Source organism: Myotis davidii, unplaced genomic scaffold, assembly GCF_000327345.1.
Source record: "Myotis davidii unplaced genomic scaffold, ASM32734v1 scaffold363, whole genome shotgun sequence".
Lineage (NCBI taxonomy): Eukaryota > Metazoa > Chordata > Mammalia > Chiroptera > Vespertilionidae > Myotis > Myotis davidii.
The window spans coordinates 1,266,572-1,290,060 of NW_006294069.1; the positions used below are offsets into that span (position 1 = coordinate 1,266,572).

General features: G+C 34.9%; 1 protein-coding gene across 6 annotated transcripts in view; it reads left to right on the forward strand.

Moving 5' to 3' along the window:
* TAOK1 (TAO kinase 1) overlaps window positions 1-23,489 on the forward strand; it is a 135,792-nt gene that overhangs the window by 64,068 nt on the left and 48,235 nt on the right. For all 6 annotated transcript variants that reach the window (XM_015566750.1, XM_015566749.1, XM_015566752.1 and 3 more), the window contains 8 exons: window positions 2,368-2,469; window positions 4,433-4,478; window positions 5,219-5,315; window positions 8,152-8,265; window positions 11,310-11,401; window positions 15,114-15,207; window positions 17,353-17,434; window positions 22,071-22,238. In XM_015566750.1, coding sequence (XP_015422236.1) covers window positions 2,368-2,469; window positions 4,433-4,478; window positions 5,219-5,315; window positions 8,152-8,265; window positions 11,310-11,401; window positions 15,114-15,207; window positions 17,353-17,434; window positions 22,071-22,238 — 795 coding nt within the window. The remainder of the gene's footprint in view (window positions 1-2,367; window positions 2,470-4,432; window positions 4,479-5,218; window positions 5,316-8,151; window positions 8,266-11,309; window positions 11,402-15,113; window positions 15,208-17,352; window positions 17,435-22,070; window positions 22,239-23,489) is intronic.

Below are 23,489 nucleotides of genomic sequence, written 5' to 3' on the forward strand. Positions count from 1 at the left end.
AAATAGCATTACTGGCATCCCAAAAGCCTCCCAACTTGTGCCCCCTGCTTTCTGTTTTTTAAACTGTTACTTAATATATTATTCTATTTTTGTCATAGAGGGATTATCAGTTTCTAAAATAGTAAACTAGAATAAGCTGTATTTCACAGTAAATATATTGGATATAATTTTTTAATGGTTTAGAGATTAACTGTAGCTTTAAACAAACTTTAAATAACAGGCAGTATAGATGTAGTCTGAAAAACAGGTGGTGTGTAATAATCTGAAAAACTATAATATAAAATTGATACCACATTGAGTATATGTTAGTTCACTAATATTCTGATTAGTTCTTTTGACATTGTATTTATTCTATTTAATTGCCTAAATTTATTTTATAAAATGTAGGATGTACCAGTCTTTAATTTAAAATTTTTTTAAATTATGGCAAAATACACAAAATTTACCAGTAAGCCATTCTTAAGTGTTCAGTGGCATTAAGGATATTCATATTGCTGTCTAAACACCACCACCATTTATCTCCAGAAACCTTTTCATTTCATCTTGCAAAATTGAAGCTCTAATAACAACTCCTTTTTCCCCTCCTTCAGTACTTAGAAATCACCATTCTAGTATCTATATGAATTTGACTAGTTTAGGTTAACTCATATAGGTGAATCATGTCCTTTTTACTTAACATAATCCCTCAAAGCTTATCCATGTTGTAGTATATGTCAGAATTTCCTCCCTGTTTAAAGCTAAATAATAATTCCTGTGGTGTGTGTGAGTATGTATATAAAACACCACATTTTATTTATCCATTCTTCTGTTGATGGACACTTGGGTTCCTTTATTCCTTGGTTATTGTGAATGATGCTGCTATGAACATGGGTATGCAAATATTTCTTTGAGTTCCTGCTTTTCAATACTTTTGGGTATGTGCTCAGAGGTAGAATTTCTGAATCAGTCTAACTTTTAATGATTTTGGTTTTCTACCTTTTCTGAATCTCTTCATTTTATGCTAAATCTTGTTTTTGTGATCATACTCTGGGTACAATGACACACTATCATGATTATATTGGTGTTCCATCATTTCGATTCCTAAAAATTCCTAAAACTCCCAAAAAAATCCCCACTTCCATTTCTTACAAGTTTACTCTAATTTTATTCACCATTCTCTCACACAACTTTAGAACTAGCTTTCACAGGAAGACATGTGCTATGTTGGCATCTGATTAGGCACACCTAGAAGAAAAAGTCTCATTTAGGACATCATTTTTTTACATCTGATATTAGTGTCCTTTATCAAAGTTTGTGGGGTTTTTTTACATTGAAGAATACAGGTGTTTTGTTTTTGAGAGCTTACCTCCCAGAGCATTCAAATTTGAGAATTAAAGCCCATGAAACTCTGAATTTTGCATCTTATATCTTAAAATATTATGCAGCTATTTTGCTGTATTTTGTTGAGGACTTCTTAAATAACATAGGAGATATATGATCTTAAATTCTAGGACAAAATATTTTTTAAAGTTTTCTATTATGCTAGTTTCTCTGACTTTAGAAATATGACCCAAGTTGGGGGTAAAGCTTTAAAAATTAAAACAAGAACAAAAAATAGATTCCTGCTTCCCATCTTACACCTACTAAGTCTGTAGACCAAAGAACCTGGTTGGGTCCTTAGAATTCCCTGATTCGCTTCATAAGAGTTATTTTGTTTAGAATATGGCCTAAGTATATTGTTCTGGCCAATGGTTTATCTGTATTGCTGGATAGGTGTTAATGAAGAAAGCTCTTAGTAAAATATGTAGGAAAATGTTTTCATACTGTTTGTTTTTTTCTGTGAACTTTTCTATGTAACAACTAATTGTTCACTAGCATTTTAGAAAGTAATGTGCATTTATGAATTTGTCTCAGAGTAATGACTTCATTTGAGTTTAAAAAACAAACAAAACCTTAACATTTGGTAGAAGATATAAGCCAGAAACATGATAGGTGAACTTAATGGTATGTAGATTATGTCAGTAAAGCTTCAGATAAGAAAAGGGAAGTTGAATTTTGATGAAAAATCACTAAATATGGTACATTGTTTTCACGAATGTGTGGTGTGTAGTTGTAAAATATTGATAAGACTTATTTATAATAAATTTTATCAAACATTTGTCCTACCTTGAATGAAGTAATTTTATAAATTATGAAATTGATTATAAACTATGAATGTAATTCCTCTTAAATTGATTATTTTGACATTTAATTTAAATATTACAAAAAAGGCAAAGCTGTATGCTCTCATTAAGCCTTAGTCTAGTAATTACTTCTTTCTTATATACATTTCTAAGGAAAAGCAGCTGTTCATAATTCTTTCCTTTATTCCCTCTTTGCTCCCCATAGAAATGGCAGGATATTATTAAAGAAGTCAAGTTTCTACAAAGAATAAAACATCCCAACAGTATAGAATATAAAGGCTGCTATTTACGTGAGCACACAGCATGGGTAGGTATCTGCTCTCCCCTTGCCTTAATTTTAGTTGGTTTGGGCATATAATTAATTAAATTAAGAATTTCTCACCCTGGCTGGTGTGTTTTTAGTGGCTGGAGCCTCACTCAGCCCGAATACCTAAGGGTCTTGGATTCCATTACAGGTCAAGGGCGGCACTTACCTGGGTTGCATTCCCTGTCCTGGTCGGGGCATGTGCAGGAGGCAACCAATTGATCTGTCTCTCTCACTTAGTATTTCTTTCCCAAATTCCTTCCCTCTCTCCCTTCTATTCTCTCTAAAAATCAATGGAAAAACATATCTTTGAGTGAGGATTAACCAAAAAATAAAAGAATGTCTCAAAATTGTCCTGTGAAGCTTGCAAAAACACCTTGAAATGTTATTTCATACTGAGAAAGAAAGAGTAGCTTTTCCTAGAACTCCTTTCCCTAAGCAATAAAAACTTTTGCAAGTTTACTATAGAGATTTAGCTGGCCTTTATATGCATGGTAAAATGTTCTCTGAAATTTTTAGTAGTTTATCAAACTACTAAATGGTTTCTCAAACATTGTAAAAACCATTCTATTATTAAAGGATGAAAGTTATATCTTTTTGACATGATGTATTATAATCTATTTAACCACAAAGTTCTTGGTGAAGTCGTGGTGAATCCTGGTGAAATTTGAATTAATTGTGATTATTTGGCTGAGTAATACTAAAGGTAGGGAATTATTACATGAAGTAGAGATTAATTTTACCCTGTTGTTACCACTGAGGTGATAATGTAGTAATCCCATAATGGTATAGACATAATAACTATCTTTTAAGAAAAGGGCTAAATTTTCATTAAACAGGAATGATCCTTTATTTTGAATAATTAATAAGCCAGAGCTATTATCATTCTAGTGGATTGAAGTTAGATTTAGATTTGTAATGTTTGCTGCATTTTTTTAAAATATATTTTTATTGATTTCAGAGAGGAAGGGAGAGCGAAAGAGAGATAGGAACATCAATGATGAGAATCATTGATCAGATGCCTCCTGCATGCCCCTTACTGGGGATCGAGCCCACCACCTGGGCATGTGTCCTTGACCGGAATCGAACCCAGGACCTTTCAATTCACAGGCTGATGCTCTATCCACTGAGCTAAACCAGCCAGGACTGTTTGCTGCATTTTTATCCAGTTTGATTTTGGTGGTGGCTGTGGTAGTACTCCTAAATTTGAGGCTGTTGTTAAAGAAAAAGTACATTGGGCTGGTTATTTCTCTGTCTCTCAAGTTTTTCCATCTGTAAAACATGGAAATAATAAGGCCCACCTCATAAAGTGGTTGTGAGGATTAAATTAATTAATATGTATAAAATATCTGGCACATTAGGAGGTGCTCTGGGTTTGATTTAAATGAAAAATTTCAACTGTAACCTAAATCTGGCCGGTGTGGCTCAATAGTTGAGCACTGACTCATCAAACAGTAGGTTATTGATTTGATTCCCAGTTAGAGCACATGTCCGGGATGTGGGCTCAATACTCATTGGAAGGTATGCAGGAGGCCAGCCGATTAGTGATTTTTCTTTCATCATTGATGTTTCTATATCTCCCTTCCTCTCGAAAATCACTAAAAACATACATTCTTAAAAAGTTTAAAAATAAACTGTAACCTAAGCTTTGTACATATAGTCCCAGAGGATGGTTTTCTGTTTCCTAACAATCATTATTACTACTCTAGGTTAATAGTAACAGAATACGTATATTCTTTTATAATTTTAGTTAGTAATTATGTATGAAATATACATCTTGTCATTGACTTAACCTTATAAATGCATTTAACAAATTGCTAACTGCATAAATATTTTTTTAAGATAAACAATGACTAGAGTTTGTTTTATTTCAAACTATCTTCTTGATCTCCTTGGTGAATTTATCTCACATAGAGTCTTTTTAATAATATATTTTAATGCTTTTATAATTTTTCTTCCCTTGTAGCTTGTAATGGAATATTGTTTAGGATCTGCTTCAGATTTACTGGAAGGTAGGTTTCCTTTAAATATTAAGGAAAAAAAAGCATTAGCAAAATAAAATAAGAATTCAGTAAGAGACTTCTTAAATAACATAAAACTTTTCAAAACAGTGAAAGCCTTAACCTTTTCTAGAATCTCAGCATGGTATATAGTTACCATCCTCATTTAATGTTATCTATAATAATAAAAGCGTATATCCTAATTAGACTGGACATCCTTCTGGGCGTCCTTTCGGACGAAGCCCAGGCTATAAGGGAAACCTGGGTCCTGGGTGCCAGAGGGAAGCCGGTGCTGGCAGCCGGGGGAAGGAAGGCCTACTCTTGCATGAATTTCATGTATCCGGCCTCTAGTATAGTATAACATCGGTGAATTTTCTCTCATTTTGCCTTAATGAGCATTTTTCTGCATTCTTTGTCATTCAGCTTGATCTGTTCCTTCTGTTCTGAATGAAAATATCTGAGAATAAAGGGAAAACTTCTCTTTTGTTACTTTTGTTTTACAATTAATCACCAAATAATTGTTAAATGTTGTAGCTTTGAGGAATATTGGCTGTAACCTCTACTTTAACAGCAAGGCACAATTGATACTAGTTATAACATTCAGTAGCTTTGTATTACTAGTATATCTTGGGAAGGAAATCCCTTGTTGCTAAATGTTAGTGTTTTAAAATTGCTCTCTCTATATCAGATATGTATATTTATTATTTTAAAAATGTTCTATATAATAATTATTCTTAAATTCTTACTTTAAGTTCACAAAAAGCCATTACAAGAAGTGGAAATAGCAGCAATTACACATGGTGCTCTCCAGGGATTAGCCTACTTGCATTCACATACTATGATCCATAGGTAAGTACACTGAAAATTGTCATGTATTAATAAGCAAATGGTTTGTTGCTTACATCAACCTGGAACTCATTACCTCTGAAATTTTCATTGGTTAAAGCATTTCAGAATCTTATAAACTCATATTTTTTAGATTGCCATATTTTTTAGATTGCCTTAAAAAGAATATACTAGTACACTTGATCTCTTTGTTTAGGATAATTTTATCTTTTCTGCACATGCTGCTGGGCTTTCTGAAGCATGTGTACTTGATAGATTTGAGGTAGCAATTTAATTACAGAATTATTTAATTTGCAAAATGGAAAAGGCCATTAGGGATTATGTAGTCTTTTTTCATTTTACAAATGAAAAAACTGATGCCCCAATTTGTTACTAATTTCTCCAAGTTTAAAAAGCTTAGGTAGATTAAACTAGAATTAAACCTAGATCTTTTTCTTCCTGGTAACTGATAATGCCAGATTTGTTCCATTGATTCTGTAACAGGGATATATAAAAGTTACTTAAGCCTGGCCAGTATAGTTCAGTTTTTGAACGTGAATCTATGAACCAGGAGGTCACAGTTCAATTTCTGGTCAGGGCACATGCCCAGGTTGCGGCCTGGATCCCCAGTAGGGGCATGCAGGAGGCAGCCAATCAATTATTCTCTGCCATCATTGATGTTTCTATTTCTTTTTCCCTTCCTCTCTGAAATCAATAAAAGTATATATATTTTTTAAAGCTACTTAAGCCCTAGCTGGTTTAGCTCAATGGATAGAGCATCGGCCTGCGGACCAAAGGGTTCTGGGTTCCATTCCTGTCAAGAGCGCGTACTTTGATTGCAGGCTCCTCCCCGGCAAGGACCCTGGTCAGGACATGTGCAGGAGGCAATCAATCGATGTGTTTCTCTCACATCGATATTTCTGTTTCCCTCTCTCTTCCACTCTCTCTAAAAAAATCAATGGAAAAATATCTTTGGGTGAGGATAAACAAAAATAAATAATCAAATAAAAGGCTACTTAAGACTCTTTATGCTTTTGAGTATTAATCCGTGGTAATCCATGGTGATGGATAGTAACTTTAAACCATTTTATAATGCGTTTTTTAGCATTGGTATTGCTTTTGCCTGGTTTAGAAGGAAATTAACATTTTTTAATTTTGTATGTGAATCAGGCAATACATATTAAACTATGTAGTAGAGTCATTGTGAGTTAATGGGTTGTCAATTTTTTAGATGAAAATAGTAAGAGAAACCCACATGCTAGTAAGTATACGAAAGAGATGAAATTAGAACCTAAGGTCTTCTCAACTTCAAAGCACCTCTCCTTTTTAATTTAATATATGTTTGTTGATTTCAGAGAAGAAGGGAGAGGGAGAGAGAAATAGAAAGAGAGAGTCATTGATTGGCTGCCTCCTGCACACCCCAGACGGGGGATCTAGCCTGCAACCTAGGCATGTCCCCTGATAGGGAATCAAACTGTAACCTCCTGGTTCATAGATTGACGCTCAACCACTGAGCCACCGTGGACGGGCACCTCTCCATTTTTAAAAAACAAGTGGAAGGACAATAGATTTAGTATTATATCCATCATAATACTATAGTAAGAATTGACAAGTACTTGGAAATAAAGGTTTTCTTTTCTTGAATGGTTAAGTGTATATTATGGCACCCATTGGACATAAAATTCTATTACATAAATATCCATCATTTTCTTAGTTTGTGTGGAGAGTATGTGTACTGATTTAGAAAAGTAAGCTTGAAAGTAAATTTGAAACTATTGATAGTATATTTTCCTTATACATCAGTTTTCATTTCATATTAAGTTAGATGGATTATGCTAAGCTTTGTAAATGATACGAATATTCCCTTTGTAGAAATTGGGGGCATATTTGCAACAACATGGATAAATCTAAAGCAGGGGTGGGGAATGTCTGGCCTGTTGGCTGTATGAGGTCCACGAAATCATTTGGTCTGGCCCTGCCAAGGCATTAGGGGTCAATTAATTAAATGTTTGACCAAATTCAGCTGGCTAATTTTTAAGTTGATAATTTTGTATGGCCCTTGAATGATGTTAGAAATATACAAATGGCCCTTGGCAGAAAAAAGGTTCCCTACCTCTGGTCTAGAGGGTACTATGCTCAGTGAAATAAGTTAAGCAGAGAAAGAAATACTGTATAGTTTCACTTATCTGTGGAATCTAAAACAAAACAAAACAGAAACCGATCATTGGGATGATTACCAGAAGGGAATGGGTAGGAGGATGGCTGAAAAGGGGAAAAGAACTATAATCAATAACATTGTGATACGTTTGCACAGTGGCAGATGATTACTACAGTTAGCCAGGTGATCACATTGTAAGGTATAAAAATGTCAAATCACTATATTGTACACCTGAAACTAATAAACAAATACAAGATTGTATATTACTATACTTAAATTTAAAAATTTTTTAAGTTAAATAATGAAAAATTGGGCATGAGGTTCTTTATTTTACATTAAGTGGGGTACTCAGAAATCTTATATTTATGAAGAAATGGCCAGCTAATTCTACTTTTAAAACCATTATTTGCACAAGTAAATAGGAACTCAAATATAGATTATATGCTCCAGTTGTTTGATTTCCTACCTTTGTTTTTACTATTATTCTGTCCTTTCTTTTAGAAAATTGTTCCTATATATTTATATGAATTTTATATATTTTTGTTTTCTAATTTAGATCTTAATTCTTACTATTCCAATTGAAAGAGTATCCTAGAACTTAATTTTTCTTCCCTACTTTACAAATTTTTGTTTGAATTTTATTGTTTTCAACATAATCTAATGAAAGAAAAAGAAATAATTTTATGTGTTCCTTAAACCCAGAGATATCAAAGCAGGAAATATTCTTCTGACAGAACCAGGCCAGGTGAAGCTTGCTGACTTTGGATCTGCTTCCATGGCATCTCCTGCCAATTCTTTTGTGGGAACGCCATATTGGTAAGACTAATCCTATCTGATATTGATCCTCATAATTGAAATAGGTAATGTGTGGGTTGTACCTTTTTCAGATGTCTTTTTCCTGGAAATGTAATGCTATTTTGAACATTTTAACTTTAAGCATTATAGTTAGTTTCAAATATAGATTTGGAGTGCTACCCTTGCATCTCCTATTTTTTACTCATGGTCCACGTTTTCTTTCATATTATTATCTGCCTCATACGTTGGGTATGGAAGTGAAAAATTTTCAAAAAATTGAAGTGGGGAGTAGATAGAAATGGTAAATGTAAATTTGTGTTTTCTTTAGGTTTATATTTACTATATATCAATGATCTTCAGACTAACATACCTCAAGACTGGTAGCTAACTTGGAGTTTTGGGTGTTGTTTTTTATATGTTATAGAGAATTTAAAATACACATAAAAGTCAACAAGAGTGTCCTGGCCGGGTAGCTCAGTTGGTTAGAGCATCATCCCCATGTGCTAGGGTATGGGTCCTATCCCCAGTTAGGGCACATACAGGAATCAACCAATGAATGCATAAATAAATGGAAAAATAAACTGATGTTTTCCTCTCTAAGATCAATCAAACAATAAAAAAATTTAAAGTCAAGAAAAGTATAATAAATCCTCACATACCACTCACCCCAACAACATTATCCCATGGCCATTCCCAACCTATGTCTTCACTCCTCTCCCCTTCTTCTACACCCCTCAGTTATTTTGAAGCAAATTCTAGACAATATGTAATTTTAACCATAAATAATTCAGTATTATTGTCAGCAAGTTTGAAGGGAATAATTTTCAACTTCTATCCATGTGTCCTATTTCTCTGTGTATGCAGAGAGTGTTGTCTTAGGTCCACTACGTCTTTTTTCCCATGGACCTTTCAAATCTCCTAGTTACACTTTATAAAAGAAAGGCTTCTTGCCCATTCTGAATATTATAATGATGCATTGCCCTGGGATATAAAAACCTCAAAGCAGCACCAGAGGGACAATTTCAGAATATAATCTGTAAAAAACATTGAAGAATCAGGACAAACTCTTAGTAAGGCCTGGTGCCTTTTTTATTATCTCTTTTCACATTCTTTTATTCCTTGCTTTTTATTTTTTCTCCCCAGTTATCTTTCCTCCCTTCTTTTTTTTCTAATTGTAGAATTCATAATCAAGATGGTTGTTCTAGGGACACATTAACATGTTATTTGTATTGAAAAATGAAGTCAGATTTTTTTCTGACAGATGATTCTGATTCAACTGATTGATAGCATGAACACTGGCTTTGCTAATTAAGTTATATGGTAGTGGTTTTGATAAATTGAATGAGCTAATTCTGCAGCTCCAAGTTTTAAATATCTTTAAAGCAGATATACAATATACTGTGTGTGTAGACACTGTGCATTATATCTTTTGCAAATATTAAATTATTAAAATGTAGGTATAAACTCAAATGTGCAAGGGGATACTAGTTGTTATAACTTCACTGGAGGTAAATGAGTAAATAAAATTTGAAGACTGCCCTAACCAGTTTGGCTCAGTGGATAGAGCGTCGGCCTGCGGACTCAAGGTTCCCAGGTTCAATTCCAGTCAGGGGCATGTACCTTGGTTGCGGGCATATCCCCAGTAGGGGGTGTGCAGGAGGCAGCTGATCGATGTTTCTCTCTCATTGATGTTTCTAACTCTATCCCTCTCCCTTCCTCTGTAAAAAAACAAAATATATTTTTAAAAACTTTTTTTGAAGACCATTGTTCCAGAAGACCAAAAATTTTTTATGTGGACCCTAGTTTAGATAGAGTCTCCCTCCCCTATATAAAACAAAGGTTCTGTGAGCAAATAATATTTCTTAATGGTTCTCTTTAGAAATTAATGGTGAATATTAGATATTTTAAAAGCCCCATGAAGTTCTACAATTTAAAAAAATTACTTGTTTAATTTTGTTTAAACTTACTTACTTCAACATCTTAAAGAACATATTGGAAACACCCAATTATTGATGATTGAAAATTTACATTATTTACATATTTGTTAGTTTGGGTTTTTTGAGTTTTTCTTCATATTTGTTAATTTGTATGTAGTGTATTTGGAACACAGGAACTAGGCAATATTTACCTGTCTTTGCATGAGCACACACACACACACACACAGGGGTTCCTGGTAACAAACTCATTAAAGTCGGTGAGTGTTTTTAAGTGTCTGACTGTGCTTAACTCCAAATGCAAATGAAGTGTAAGGTTAAAGTACTATAAAAAACGTTAGACTCTAGTTGAAGATAGGGTTTAAAGTTTCATTTTATAACCAAGATACCTATAAGGCTGATAATTGATTGCTTCCATTGTGAGTCTCCCTAGACACTTTTTAAAATTTTTTATTGATTTCAGGGAGAGGAAGGGAGGGGGAGAGAGAGAGAGAAACATCAATGATGAGAGAATCATTGATCGGCTGCCTCCTGCATGCTTCCTACTGGGGATAGAGCCTGCAACCCCAAATCAAACCAGGACCTCCTGTTACGCGGATCAACACTCAACCACTGAGCAACACTAGCCGGGCTAACACACTTTTATCACAGAACACTATTTTTATTTGAAAGACTGACAAACTATGGTAATTAGTGTTGGTTATTATGGCAAATATTTTCTTAAATAAATGGAGTGAGCTTGTAACTTCAAGGAAGATAATTGCTGGTATTCATTCTCTCTTTCTAGCAAAAGTTAGATGTTTGTAATGGGATCCTAAGGCCACCACTGGCCTAAAGGATATACAATATTAGAATCTGCGAGCTTGAACAGATGCAGAATACCACCCCCTCTGTGACATCCTTCCTTTAGGATGCTGTTATATGATCATGACAGATAGTAAAAATAAGTCTTATACTATCTATGCAATGGTAACTATTTACCTCACAACCTGTAATGTATTCATTTCCCATTATAAAAATTCTTATGTCCAGATATATTATCTGCAATTCACACAGGTGTTCTCCATGTAGATAGTCATTATATTTTAATGAATATTATAATTTAACTTTAAATGACATTTTATGTTTTAGGATGGCCCCAGAAGTAATTTTAGCCATGGATGAAGGACAGTATGATGGCAAAGTAGATGTATGGTCTCTTGGAATAACATGTATTGAACTAGGTAAGCATTCTTTAATATTACTGTGTAGTAAGATTTAATCAATGTCTTTCATCAATTTCTGTACCAAATTTTAGGTTTGTTTTTTATTTTGTCAGTTACTAAGGGGAGCAATAAATTTATTAAAGTTTTCATTTTGGTGACCAGTTATTTTTATATGTATTAGGTTAAGGATATTATATTTGCTCTGTTAAATTAGATCTAAAAAAATTTTCACTATGGGTCAAAGTATCTATGTCTAATATTAATGAGTATTTGTTAAACACCTGGAATATGTCTATATTTACTAGATTTACCATGTATAGCAGATCTCTAAAGCATTTGTGAATTACTTACCTCTATCTAAGATACTTATGGCTTTAAGTTAGGTATGATAATTAGAAGTCAGGCTGTATGTCATATTGTATGTAGTATTTTGATTTTGTGCACACATTTTATTCTGTTGCCCATGAATGGAACTGTGCCTAAGGCAGTGGACTATCTTAACTTTACTAACATTCCCACTGTAAGCGAACCAGGTAGGTAATTGAACTGTCACTGTAATCAAAGAGGATGAATATCTTGCTCTTGATTCCCCAAGCTACCCGCCCTCCCCCTCTTCCACATTAGCCCAATATCCTTTCCTTTTTTTCTTCTTACAGGAATATTCTATTAAACTTTATTTAAAAGTGGAAAATATTGGGAATATTTATTTAAACACTTCTAGTAGTAATCAAGGATTGAAAAGAAGATGTTAATAGTAAAATCCATGTGTAATTTTGATAAACCAGTATCAACCTGGGTTTGTTAGTAGTTTTCTAAAACAAGTAATAGGGAAATTGAGGTAAAAATAAAAGTAAAGATTGCTTATCATTACACAGTAGATGAATATTTCCAATACAACCAGACTGTTTCTACCTTGCAGTCTAATATTTTTTCAAAATACTATTTTTGCTTGTATTGGAATTCCTATATAAACCATTGCCTTCAGGCTTTATATCATTTTTAAGTTTTAAAACATCAGTAAACTGAGGTTTAGAGACTATCATAATGTCATTTTTTTCTTCTCTTTTAGTCTCATTTTGAGGTTTATAAAATGTTTTTTCCATTTGAAAGTATCTTTTTTTTTTAAATATGTCAGTAGTGGAATGATCCACCCTTTTTACTTACAAAGGGTGAAAAGAAAAATACTATATTTCTCGAGGACATTTGCAAAGGGTTTTTTTCACCTTAAGAAGAAACTGAATAAAAATAAATGTCCAGCTGAAACCGGTTTGGCTCAGTGGATGGAGCGTCAGCCTGCGGACTGAAAGGTCCCAGGTTCGATTCCAGTCAAGGGCATGTTCCTTGGTTGCGGGCACATTCTCAGTGGGAGATGTGCAGGGGGCAGCTGGTCGATGTTTCTCTCTCATCGATGTTTCTAACTATCTCTCTCCCTTCCTCTCTGTAAAAAATCAATAAAATATTTAAAATAAATAAATAAATGTCCAGCCTGGCCAGTGTGAATGTCAACCCAGGAACCAAGAGGTCATGGGTTCTATTCCAGTCAGGGCACATGCCTGGGTTGCAGGCTCGATCCCCAGTAAGGGGACATGCAGGAGGCAGCCAATCAATGATTCCCTCTCATCTTTGATGTTTTTATCTCTAAAAAATCAAGAAAAACATTTTTTAAAAATGTTACACATTGCCCTAACCGGTTTGGCTCAGTGGATGGAGCGTCGGCCTACGGATTGAAGGGTCCCAGGTTCGATTCCGGTCAAGGGCATATACCTTGGTTGCGGGCACATTCCCAGTGTGGGGTGTGCGGGAGGCAGCTGTTCGATGTTCCTAACTCTCTATCCCTCTCCCTTCCTCTCTGCAAAAAATCAATAAAATATATTTTTTAAAAAATGTTACACCATTTAAAAATTTAAATACTCTAATACGTTACCATAGAAACAAGTTGTTTCATTCATTCCGAATTTCTTCAGTAATTGTCCCCTTCCTAAACTAGCTGGTGAGCCATGATAGCCTAGAATGGAGTATCATTGTCATGAGGGAGTTCCCACAGACCAATATCCTGGTTTGGGAAAACAGAACCAAATGAGAGTATCCATGCAAGTGGGCAGTCAGGTTTGGAGGTTCAGACCCTAGTGGGCATTCATACCTAGAGGTGGCTCAGTTTGGTCTATCAGAGTCCAAGTAGGTTGAGGAGGTGATAGTAGGGAGAACAATATATTGTATGGTATCAGAGTCTAAAGAGGACATCCATTCAACACACAGTGCCTCATCAAAAAGAAGAGGGCTTTCCTTATGAGGAGGGCCTCACTGTAGTTTGGGTGGGATATCAGAAACTGAGTGCATCACCCTGGCCAGTGGGACTGAATTGTTTGATCATCATCCCATGCGCCAAAGGGTCGCCGGTTCCCTTCCAGGTCAGGGCACATACCCAGGCTGTGTGTTTGATCCCCCTTTGGGGTGAGTGCATGCAGGAGGCAACCAATCAGTGTTTCTCGCGTCGATGTTTCTCTCCCTCCCTCACTCTCCCTCTCGCTTTCTCTCTCTCTAGAATCAATAAAAAGAAAATATATTTTGAAAAAGAAAAAGAAACTGAGTGGATGAAGAGGGTATTCACACTGTAGAGTGACTTGGAATGGGGTTTCAAAGCTTCAGCAGGGAAAGGGGGACATCTTACAAAAGGCAGTGGCAACAAGAGACTGTTTACATACAGGGGGAATTTATCAAATAAAATATATTAAGGATAATCAGAGCAAGGTTTCTCATTGTCAGAGAAAGGTATTACATATAATAGAAAGAGAAAGCTCAAATAGATATTATGGTATTGGATTGGATTTGAGATACTGTAGTAAACACAATTGTTTTCAATAGACATATAGGTATTTAATGTACATGTATGTATATAATTATAGGGTGTCCCCCCCAAAATGTATTACACACACTTTGAATAATTATAAAGGCAGTGTTTATTAAAATACATTTCATTTTCAAAATTGAACCATCAGCTGTTAAAATGTATATATATTTTTGGGGGACACCTGTATATTGGTGTACATGTATGTGTTCTCTAACTTTATCCACTGAAAAGATCTAAGATCTATTGCCATAGCTATTTAGAGAAACAATTGATCCAGTGTCTAAAATAGGGAAAGTACCAGATGAATCTGGAACATCTTAGTGTCTTAAATTTTACTTTAAGACATGACCTTAACAATTCTAAAAATACAAGACTTTTGAATGTCCCTCAATGAGTTTGTCTTATGACTAAATTTAGGTTATACATCTTTGGCAGGAACACCACAGAAGTAGATGTTAAAATTTAAGACACATCTCTAGTGTCCTTACTTTTACTTTAAGACTTTTTATGTTAATAAATTTAACAACTTTGGTAAAATAGACAATTTTCTTGAAAGACACAAATGAACAAAGCTCACTTTTGGTACAGAGGACATTATTTGACATTTGATTGAAACTTGAATGGGGTTTGAGGATTAGATTAAAGTCATGTATCAGCATTAATGGCCTGATTTAATGGAGGTATTATGTTCTTTAGTAGGGTGTTCTTGTTTTAAAGTATTTAGGAATGGTAGAGCATCAATTCAGCAATTTAATCTTAATCGATATACTTGAATGTGTTTTTTTAAACTCAACTTGCAATTTTTTTGCCAAGTTTGAAATTATTTTTAAAAAACTTTAACAATATTTGCAAGAACAATAACAAGTTTTCTTTCTCTTACAGCGGAAAGAAAGCCTCCTTTATTTAATATGAATGCAATGAGTGCCTTATATCACATAGCCCAAAATGAATCCCCTACACTACAGTCTAATGAATGGTGAGTATTGCTAAGAGATACATTACTCAACATTTTATAAATTAAATGCGTTCTTATAATGTTATCAAAATGATTTCATTTCAACTAGGTAAAATGTATTTCTATCTGAAGAGAGATGAAAATAGGCTTATTCCTGTAACAATAGTCTAATTAATCCATCATTGCTTTGGAGTATGTTATTTTTATTGGCTTATTAAGAGACATTATCCTGTATGCTATTGGCTTGTTTAATTCCCTCAGTGAACCTGAGTTAAATAAACTCTTGATAAAGATAAATAAAATAAAATTGGTTTATTTTACCCATATATCTTGTTTATCCTTTATTATATCTGCTTTTCATAGCATATGCATCTCAGTGATGCTACATGGAAGCAAAAAATATTGCTTTTTACAAAAATTTATATTTTCTTTGAATTTTAGGAATATATATTACCCTGATTATATAATAAATAACACAATTTAAACATTAATATTTTATAACTAAAATATGTAGATTGCAATACCTGTAGTGATATTTTGTTGGAGAATGGTTTATAATTTATATGTTATAAAAAGCATAGATAAAATGACTTGATTTATCAGAATTATCAGATAATTTATAACTTTGTGATTATTCTAGTTTTTATGTTACTTATTATTCAGAATGCTCTGATGTTCCTTTTCCTAGTGCTTCCTTGATTTGATAAAATGAAGTTCATTTATATAAAGAAGTTTATGTAAAACAGATTGATAGTTTTTAAAAACTAGAATTTTTATTAGTGATAGAAAATTTTAGTGGGAAATTAATTCTTCAGGTGTATCTAGCATTTGAAAAATTATAGGAGAAATTCTAGTCCTATATAATAAAGAGGTAATATGCGAATGAGACCAGACAGCGGAATGACCTTCCGGAACGACCTTCCTGGCAACCTTCTGGAACGACCAGTGGGCAGAGGGACAGGCTACGAGGCAGCTGGGCTGTGAGGGCCTATTCTTGCACAATTTTTGTGCATCAGGCCTCTAGTGTATTTAATAAATACTTTAAAATTCACAAGTAGATGCATAAATTAGTGATACTTTATTTTTTAAGGATTACATAATTAAGGCACATAAATTAGAGACATATAGAAGAAATCTTTTGGCATAGTTTAGTATTATGGTACATATAAATAATAAATATATTGAACACAGACTTAGATTCTTTGGGGATTCAAAAAAATTCTTGCACAAGGAACATAAAATGTTATTTGATATTGGAAGACAAACGATAAATTATTACTGCCTTGCTCACTGAACTCTTCTCATAACACGCTATAATAATATGTTGCAGACTTCTAATGTTTTTAAAAATAACATAATTGGTTTTCTGGGTTTAATGGAAATTTTATCCATTTGTTCAGGGATATCAAATAGGTATACAAAATGCTCCCTCCAAAGCTAAGAGTGATGTTCTGAAACATGCTATATAGGAGATAATCCAAGAAGCAACAAGGGATAGATGGCTTAGAGAAGAGAGAAAACAAATTGAGAAGAATGCCATTTTAGATTTGAATGCAAAGAAGAAAAAAATTGACTTCCCTAATTTTGCCTTAATTAAGAATGAGTTGTGTTATTGTGTGAGAGCAAGATTTTTAAATAATCTGTGCAAATTTATCTTTGAAAAATGGTAAAGGTTCACTGGTTGCTTTAGATCAGTGGTTCTCAACCTTCCTAATGCCGCGACCCTTTCATACAGTTCCTCATGTTTGGTGACCCCCAACCATAAAATTCTTTTCGTTGCTACTTCGTAACTGTAATTTTGCTACTGTTATGAACCGTAATGTAAATATCTGATATGCAGGATGTATTTTCATTGTTACAAATTGAACATAATTAAAGCATAGTGATTAATCACAAAAACAATATGTAGTTATATATTTGTTTTCCGATGGTCTTAGGCGACCCCTGTGAAAGGGTCGTTTGCCCCCGTATCGGGTCGCGACCCACAGGTTGAGAACCGCTGCTTTAGATGGTTTTCATAGATTTATATGAAATACATAGTATATCATGTCTGCTTGCTTTTATAATTTTTTCCATCCCCCCTCCTACCAATAGGCACATACCTTGATTTGTGGATCTGTTTTTAAAAATAGCAATATGTTCACTTGATACTTTCCTTTACAATAGGTCTGATTATTTTCGCAACTTTGTAGATTCTTGCCTCCAGAAAATCCCTCAAGATCGCCCTACATCAGAGGAACTTTTAAAGGTCAGTTTATACTCTTAAATCAGTTTTTTATCCCTAAGAAATTACTTTTTAAAATGTGCTTTATTCGTCTTTGATTCTGAATCAGTATTAAGAATGCTCTACCAGCCCTAGCCAGTTTGGCTCAGTGGATAGAGCACCGGCCTACTGACCAAAGGGTCCCAGATTTGATTCCCCTCCAGGGCATGTGGTTGCAGGCTGCTCCCCAGCCTGGGCCATAGTCGGGGCGCCTGCAGGAGGCAACCAATCAATGTGTTTCTCTCACATCGATATTTTTCTCTGTCTTTCCCTCTCTCTTCCACTCTCTCTATAATCAATGGAAAAATATCCTTGGGTTAAAAAATAATAAAAAAATGTTTTTTTAAAAAAAGAATGCTCTACCATTTTTACTAGAATATTGTTTGTAAGTTTTCTCAGATGCTAAGTTTTTCATTTGTTTTTTTTCCTTTCCAAAATTGATTAACTGGTTTTACTGTTGCTGAATACAATATATAGTCAAATATTCAAAATAGTAACAAATGGCTACATTTTTATATATGCAAGAATATATTCATGAGTTATAATTATAAATTTTAGTTTATATGGAATAATGTTATATTTTAGTTGGCAAAACAGTTTAATTTTAATATAATTTTATTATATCTATAATACTTTATATATTGATCTGTCCTATATTAAAATAATATGAAAGAAAATGGTGTGATATATTTATGTAAATATTGTGAGAGAAGAGAGATTTCAAGAGAAACTTAAAAATGTTTATCATTTTTGTTTCCTGTCTGGAAATATCTTTTTCTAACTTAATGAAAATATTTTTTTAAATATTTTATTGATTTTTTACAGAGAGGAAGGGAGAGGGATAGAGAGTTAGAAACATCGATGAGAGAGAAACATTGATCAGCTGTCTCCTGCACACCCCCTATTGGGGATGTGCCCGCAACCAAGGTACATGCCCTTGACTGGAATCGAACCCGGGACCCTTGAGTCTGCAGGCTGACGCTCTATCGACTGAGCCAGACCAGCCATGGCTGAAAATATTTTTTAAATTATGTAAATTCTATTCAGTTTTCAATAGACTTGTTGCTTAATTTAAACACATTATTGGTATTCTTTATATTCTCAAAAAATTATTATTTCATTTGTAGGCTTACCATCTTCTTAATAACAGTAGTAGTATTGTTGAAATTAATATACTTCCTAAGACATCCAGTTAAGACATTATTAGTAAATAGTATTTGTGTCTCTCTTTGTGACCCTAAGGAATCTTGTTGATTTTCACTACAAGATATAAGTAGACTTTTATTACATGAATGTTTTAGAGTTTCAAAGAGGTTCAGCTTATTTTCAGTGAACAGCAGTTAAAGATACAAAGAAAATCTTCAAATATATATTCAGTAGTATTGTTTGCAACCATAGTATGTTGAAGAGCAATAAAGTTTCAGTAATGAAAGCCTGAATAAATAGGTACTCATTGCAGCAATAAAATGTTCAGTATACCTAGGAATTATGTTAGTGAAAAATAAGCAAGATCTATAATGTAGAAAATTGTTAAACTTAAAAATATATTTTTTTTAATAAGACTAAATATTGGCCGCAGCGCCTCAGTTGGTTGGAGTATTCATTGCCCCATGCACCGGAAGGGTTGCAGGTTCAATTCCTAGTTGGGGCACATACTGAGGTTGCAGTTTTGATCCCCAGTCAGGGTGTGTATGTGAGGCAACTGATTAATGTTTCCCTCTCCCTTCCTCTCTCTCTCAAATCAATACATATGTCCTCAGGTGAAGATTAAATAATAATAATCCTATATAATAAAAGCCTAATATGCAAATTGTCCCCTCGGGTGGTCGCTTGACCTGGAGATGAGGAACTCGACCACTCGCTATGATGTGCACTGACCACCAGGGGGCGGCATGTAACATGGCGGGTGTTGGTGACATACTGTGACCTCTTGCTGGCTATCTGGGGGCAGGGGTGACAGGGATGGAGGTGTGGTGAGAATGTGGGGTATCTGCCAAACTCACTCACTCCCCCTGCTACCCTCTCCCAGGATGCCAGGGTTCACGTGCCGGGGAAGCCCTTGTGCCCGGTGCCCGCGAAGAGCCCGCCCCTCACCCACATGGCCTCTTCCGGGTGAGCTGGGCAACAGCCGCTGGGACCGCCGGGGCTGGTCGGGCTCCCCATGGGTTCATGCAGGAGCCGGTCTGGAGAGAGCATGCTACCCACCCAGTTTCCATGTGGTGCCGCTGGGTGGCCCAGAGGTCCACGCTGCACCCCGGCTCGCGGCATCTGGCCGTGCTCACCACATCTCCATGTGGGGACTCAGGCGCAGTGATTCAGGCGGAGGGGGGCGAGCAGGGGCCCAGGGACTCAGGTGCTGCCCAGGGCCCAGAGGTCAGCTGGGACCTGCCCTTCCATGCCAGATGCTCACGCTTCAATCACCGGCCAGGGCTAGGGACCCCACCCCTGCCCTAATTTCATGCATTGAGCCTCTAGTAATAATAATCCTATACAATAAAAGTATAATATGCAAATTGTCCCCTCTACCTGAGTTCTCCGGGGAGTTCGACCAGGGGGCAAGCCAGCCAGGGGAAGGGAGGGAGGCCCCAGCCAGCAGCCTCTAGGGACCCTACCAGTGCAAGAATTTCGTGCACTGGGCTTCTAGTAGTAATAATAATAAAAGAAGAAGACAATATTGTAGATAGTGGTACATACCAAGAAACTAAGGCTCAGGAAAAAGGAAGAATGTTACTGCCTTCTTACACTTGCCTTAAGCATAAACTCTTTGACAAAAACCTAACCTACCACGGTCAGGTATTTGGTATTTGGTATTTGGAGAATAGATCCCAAGCCTACAAGTAGTATTCATTCACCTTTATTGAATGCTGAGTGTATTGGCACAGCCTTATTGGAAAGTATCTATCAAGTGCTTCTTTTTCTTTGGCCTAATTACATTTCTGTCACAGTCCATCATAAAGAAAAGAAAAAATAGAAAAAAGCTTTTCTAATGTATGAAGCTATTTATCTCAGAATAAAAATTGGAAATAACCATCCAGAATTAGGATAATGCTTAAATAATTTTGGCATAAATGTTTGATGAAATGTTCTGTAGATGCCGAACTGGTTTGGCTCAGTGGATAGAGCATCGGCCTGAGGACTCAAGGGTCCCAGGTTCAATTCCGGTCAGGGGCATGTACTTTAGTTGCGGGCACATCCCCACTGGGGGGCGTGCAGGAGGCGGCTGATCGATGTTTCTCTCTCGTCGATGTTTCTGGCTCTCTATCCTTCTCCCTTCTTTGTAAAAAAATCAATAAAATATATTTTAAAAAAAAAGAAATGTTCTGTAGACATGTTTATGAGTTGAAATAAAATAATAGTTATGACAAAAAGTAGAATAAAATATGTAGTTAACAACTCTGCATAATGAAATAAATTTAAACTAACAAAGAAGGTAAAAGTGTTATAAGAATTCAAGGGCATTTCATGAACTCAGGGTAGAAGGAATCTTTCTGCAATCTATATGCTAACTATTCACAAAACAAAATTTATACATAGAAAATTTCTGAAAAGAAACACACCATCACTGGGATATAATACAGTATAGAGAACGTAATCGGTAATATTGTAGTCAGTATGTATGATGCCAGGTGGGTACTAGACTTATTGGGAGGATCACTTCATAAGTTTTTAAAATACTTAACCACAATGCTGTACACTTGAAACTAATATAATATTGAATATCAACTGTAATTGAAAAAATGGAAGAAAAGAAATATGCCAAAATGTAACGTGGTACTTCTAATGGTGGAGTTCTTTTTATTTTTCTGTATTTGATAAGGTTAAGCTTTATTAAATGTTAATGGGAAAATCACTGATAATGCCCAACAAGCATGGCTCAGTGTCTGAGCGGTGACCCATGAGCCAGGAGCTCACAGTTCAATTCCAGTGAGGGCCCATGCCCTGATTTGGGGCTCAATCCCCAGTAGGGAATGTGCAGGAGGCAGCTGATCAGTGATTCTCTCTCATCATTGATGTTTCTTTCTTTCCCTCCCTCTCCCTTTCTATGAAATTAAAAAAAAACATTTTTAAAAAGAATGAAAAATCACTAATGTAATGGCTTTTAATCAGCTGCTAGTGTTTTATGAAGGGTTGCTTATGGAACATATAAAGGAGCCAATAATATCAAGGTTTCGTGTGACATAAAACCACCATCAGTAAATACATTCCTGTTGAAACCTAACTAAGAACTAACATGCCTTATCTGTGAAATCAGCAGTTCTAGAATATGTAAACCTTTATTTAGCCTTTATTTAGGGCTCTAATTTAATAATTGAACTTAATTCTTAGAGTTTAATTAGACTTTTTGACTATTTTAACTCGGCGTTTTCAGTTGGCCAACAAAAGTATCATGTTCAAAGTTTTTATAAAATTTGCAGGGGTGGTTATGTAGGCACAGAGTATATATGCGTAAATGACAACTTTGTAAATGAAAGAAGTCAGAAGTATAATAGAATTAGATAGCTATAGATTATATGCAATATTTATCATAATTATTTAGGATAGTAATTCTAGGAGGGATACATTTGTACTAATTAAAAAATATATACAGCATAGGTTTTAACTTTTACTTTCTCTTATCCAGCACATGTTTGTTCTTCGGGAGCGCCCTGAAACAGTGTTAATAGATCTCATTCAAAGGACAAAGGATGCAGTAAGAGAGCTGGACAATCTGCAATATAGAAAAATGAAGAAACTCCTTTTCCAGGAGGCACATAATGGACCAGCAGTAGAAGCACAGGAAGAAGAAGAGGTAATAACTTAGAAATTACTGAAATATTGAGCTCTCTTCATTGGCTTCTTTCCTTATATAATCTGTCTTGTCACAAATCTTTTAGATCAGTGGTTCCTAGATTGTGTTTTCTTACCTGAGGTCCTATAAGGATCCTTATCTTTTTCCTGTAAGGATCCCAGGTGGGGAAGATTTTGCATTATTTAAACCCATCCCCTTCTTTTTTTTTTTTTTTTTAATATATTTTATTGATTTTTTACAGAGAGGAAGGGAGAGGGATGGAGAATTAGAAACATCGATGAGAGAGAAACATACATCAGCTGCCTCCTGCACACACCCCCAAATGGGGATGTGCCCGCAACCAAGGTACATGCCCTTGACCAGAATCGAACCTGGGACCCTTCAGTCCGCAGGCCGATGCTCTATCCACTGAGTCAAACCGGTCAGGGCAAACCCAACCCCTTCTTAATGTACATTGGCATAGTAAAGCCCTGCGAGTCCTTTTATTAAAGAAACCTGTTCAACTTTATTTAATGTAGTCCCTCTCAAAGTTCTTGGCTACTGAACCCTTTTGTTTTTACTATTCTCCAATTTCATGGGCACGCTTTTGGAAATATTTGAAATAATAACTCTGGAAGTTGCCAATACTCAGAAAGTTACCAAGTGTTCTACTTTGTCCCTATAGACACTTGATTCTTTTCAGTTCTCTACAATTTTATTCCATCTACAAAGTTCTAAAATACTAATTTTACAGATGAGTAAAGCAAGGCTCAGAATGGTTAATTCACCTTATCTTTTTCACTCTAAATATTTTCAGTTTCCTTCTGTATTTCTGTTAGAATTCCAAAGCTTTGATTTTTTTTTTTGTATTGCTTTCCAGTGAAGGAGATCACTTTGCATTCTGAAACCAGAAGCAGTAGTTAATTACTTTTCTTTTTAATAGGGCTGCATAGTTAATGAACTGTAAAATACAATACTTTCTTACAGTTGTTTGTTTTTATTTTATTATTAATTCTTATAATAGTCATTAGAAAATTGTTTGGGGCTATTTTAATTATATGAGTATTTTAGCAGAGTTGTGAAATTAATAAAATTCTAATGTAGTTAAATCTGTAATTTTAATGTAGCATCTTTGATAGGCTAGGGATATATAAGTTCACATATGTATGAGGTATATATCTATAAAATACGTTTCTTTATTGGTTTCAGAGAGGAAGGGAGGAGGAGAGAGAGATAGAAACATCAATGATGAGAGAGAATCATTGATTGGCT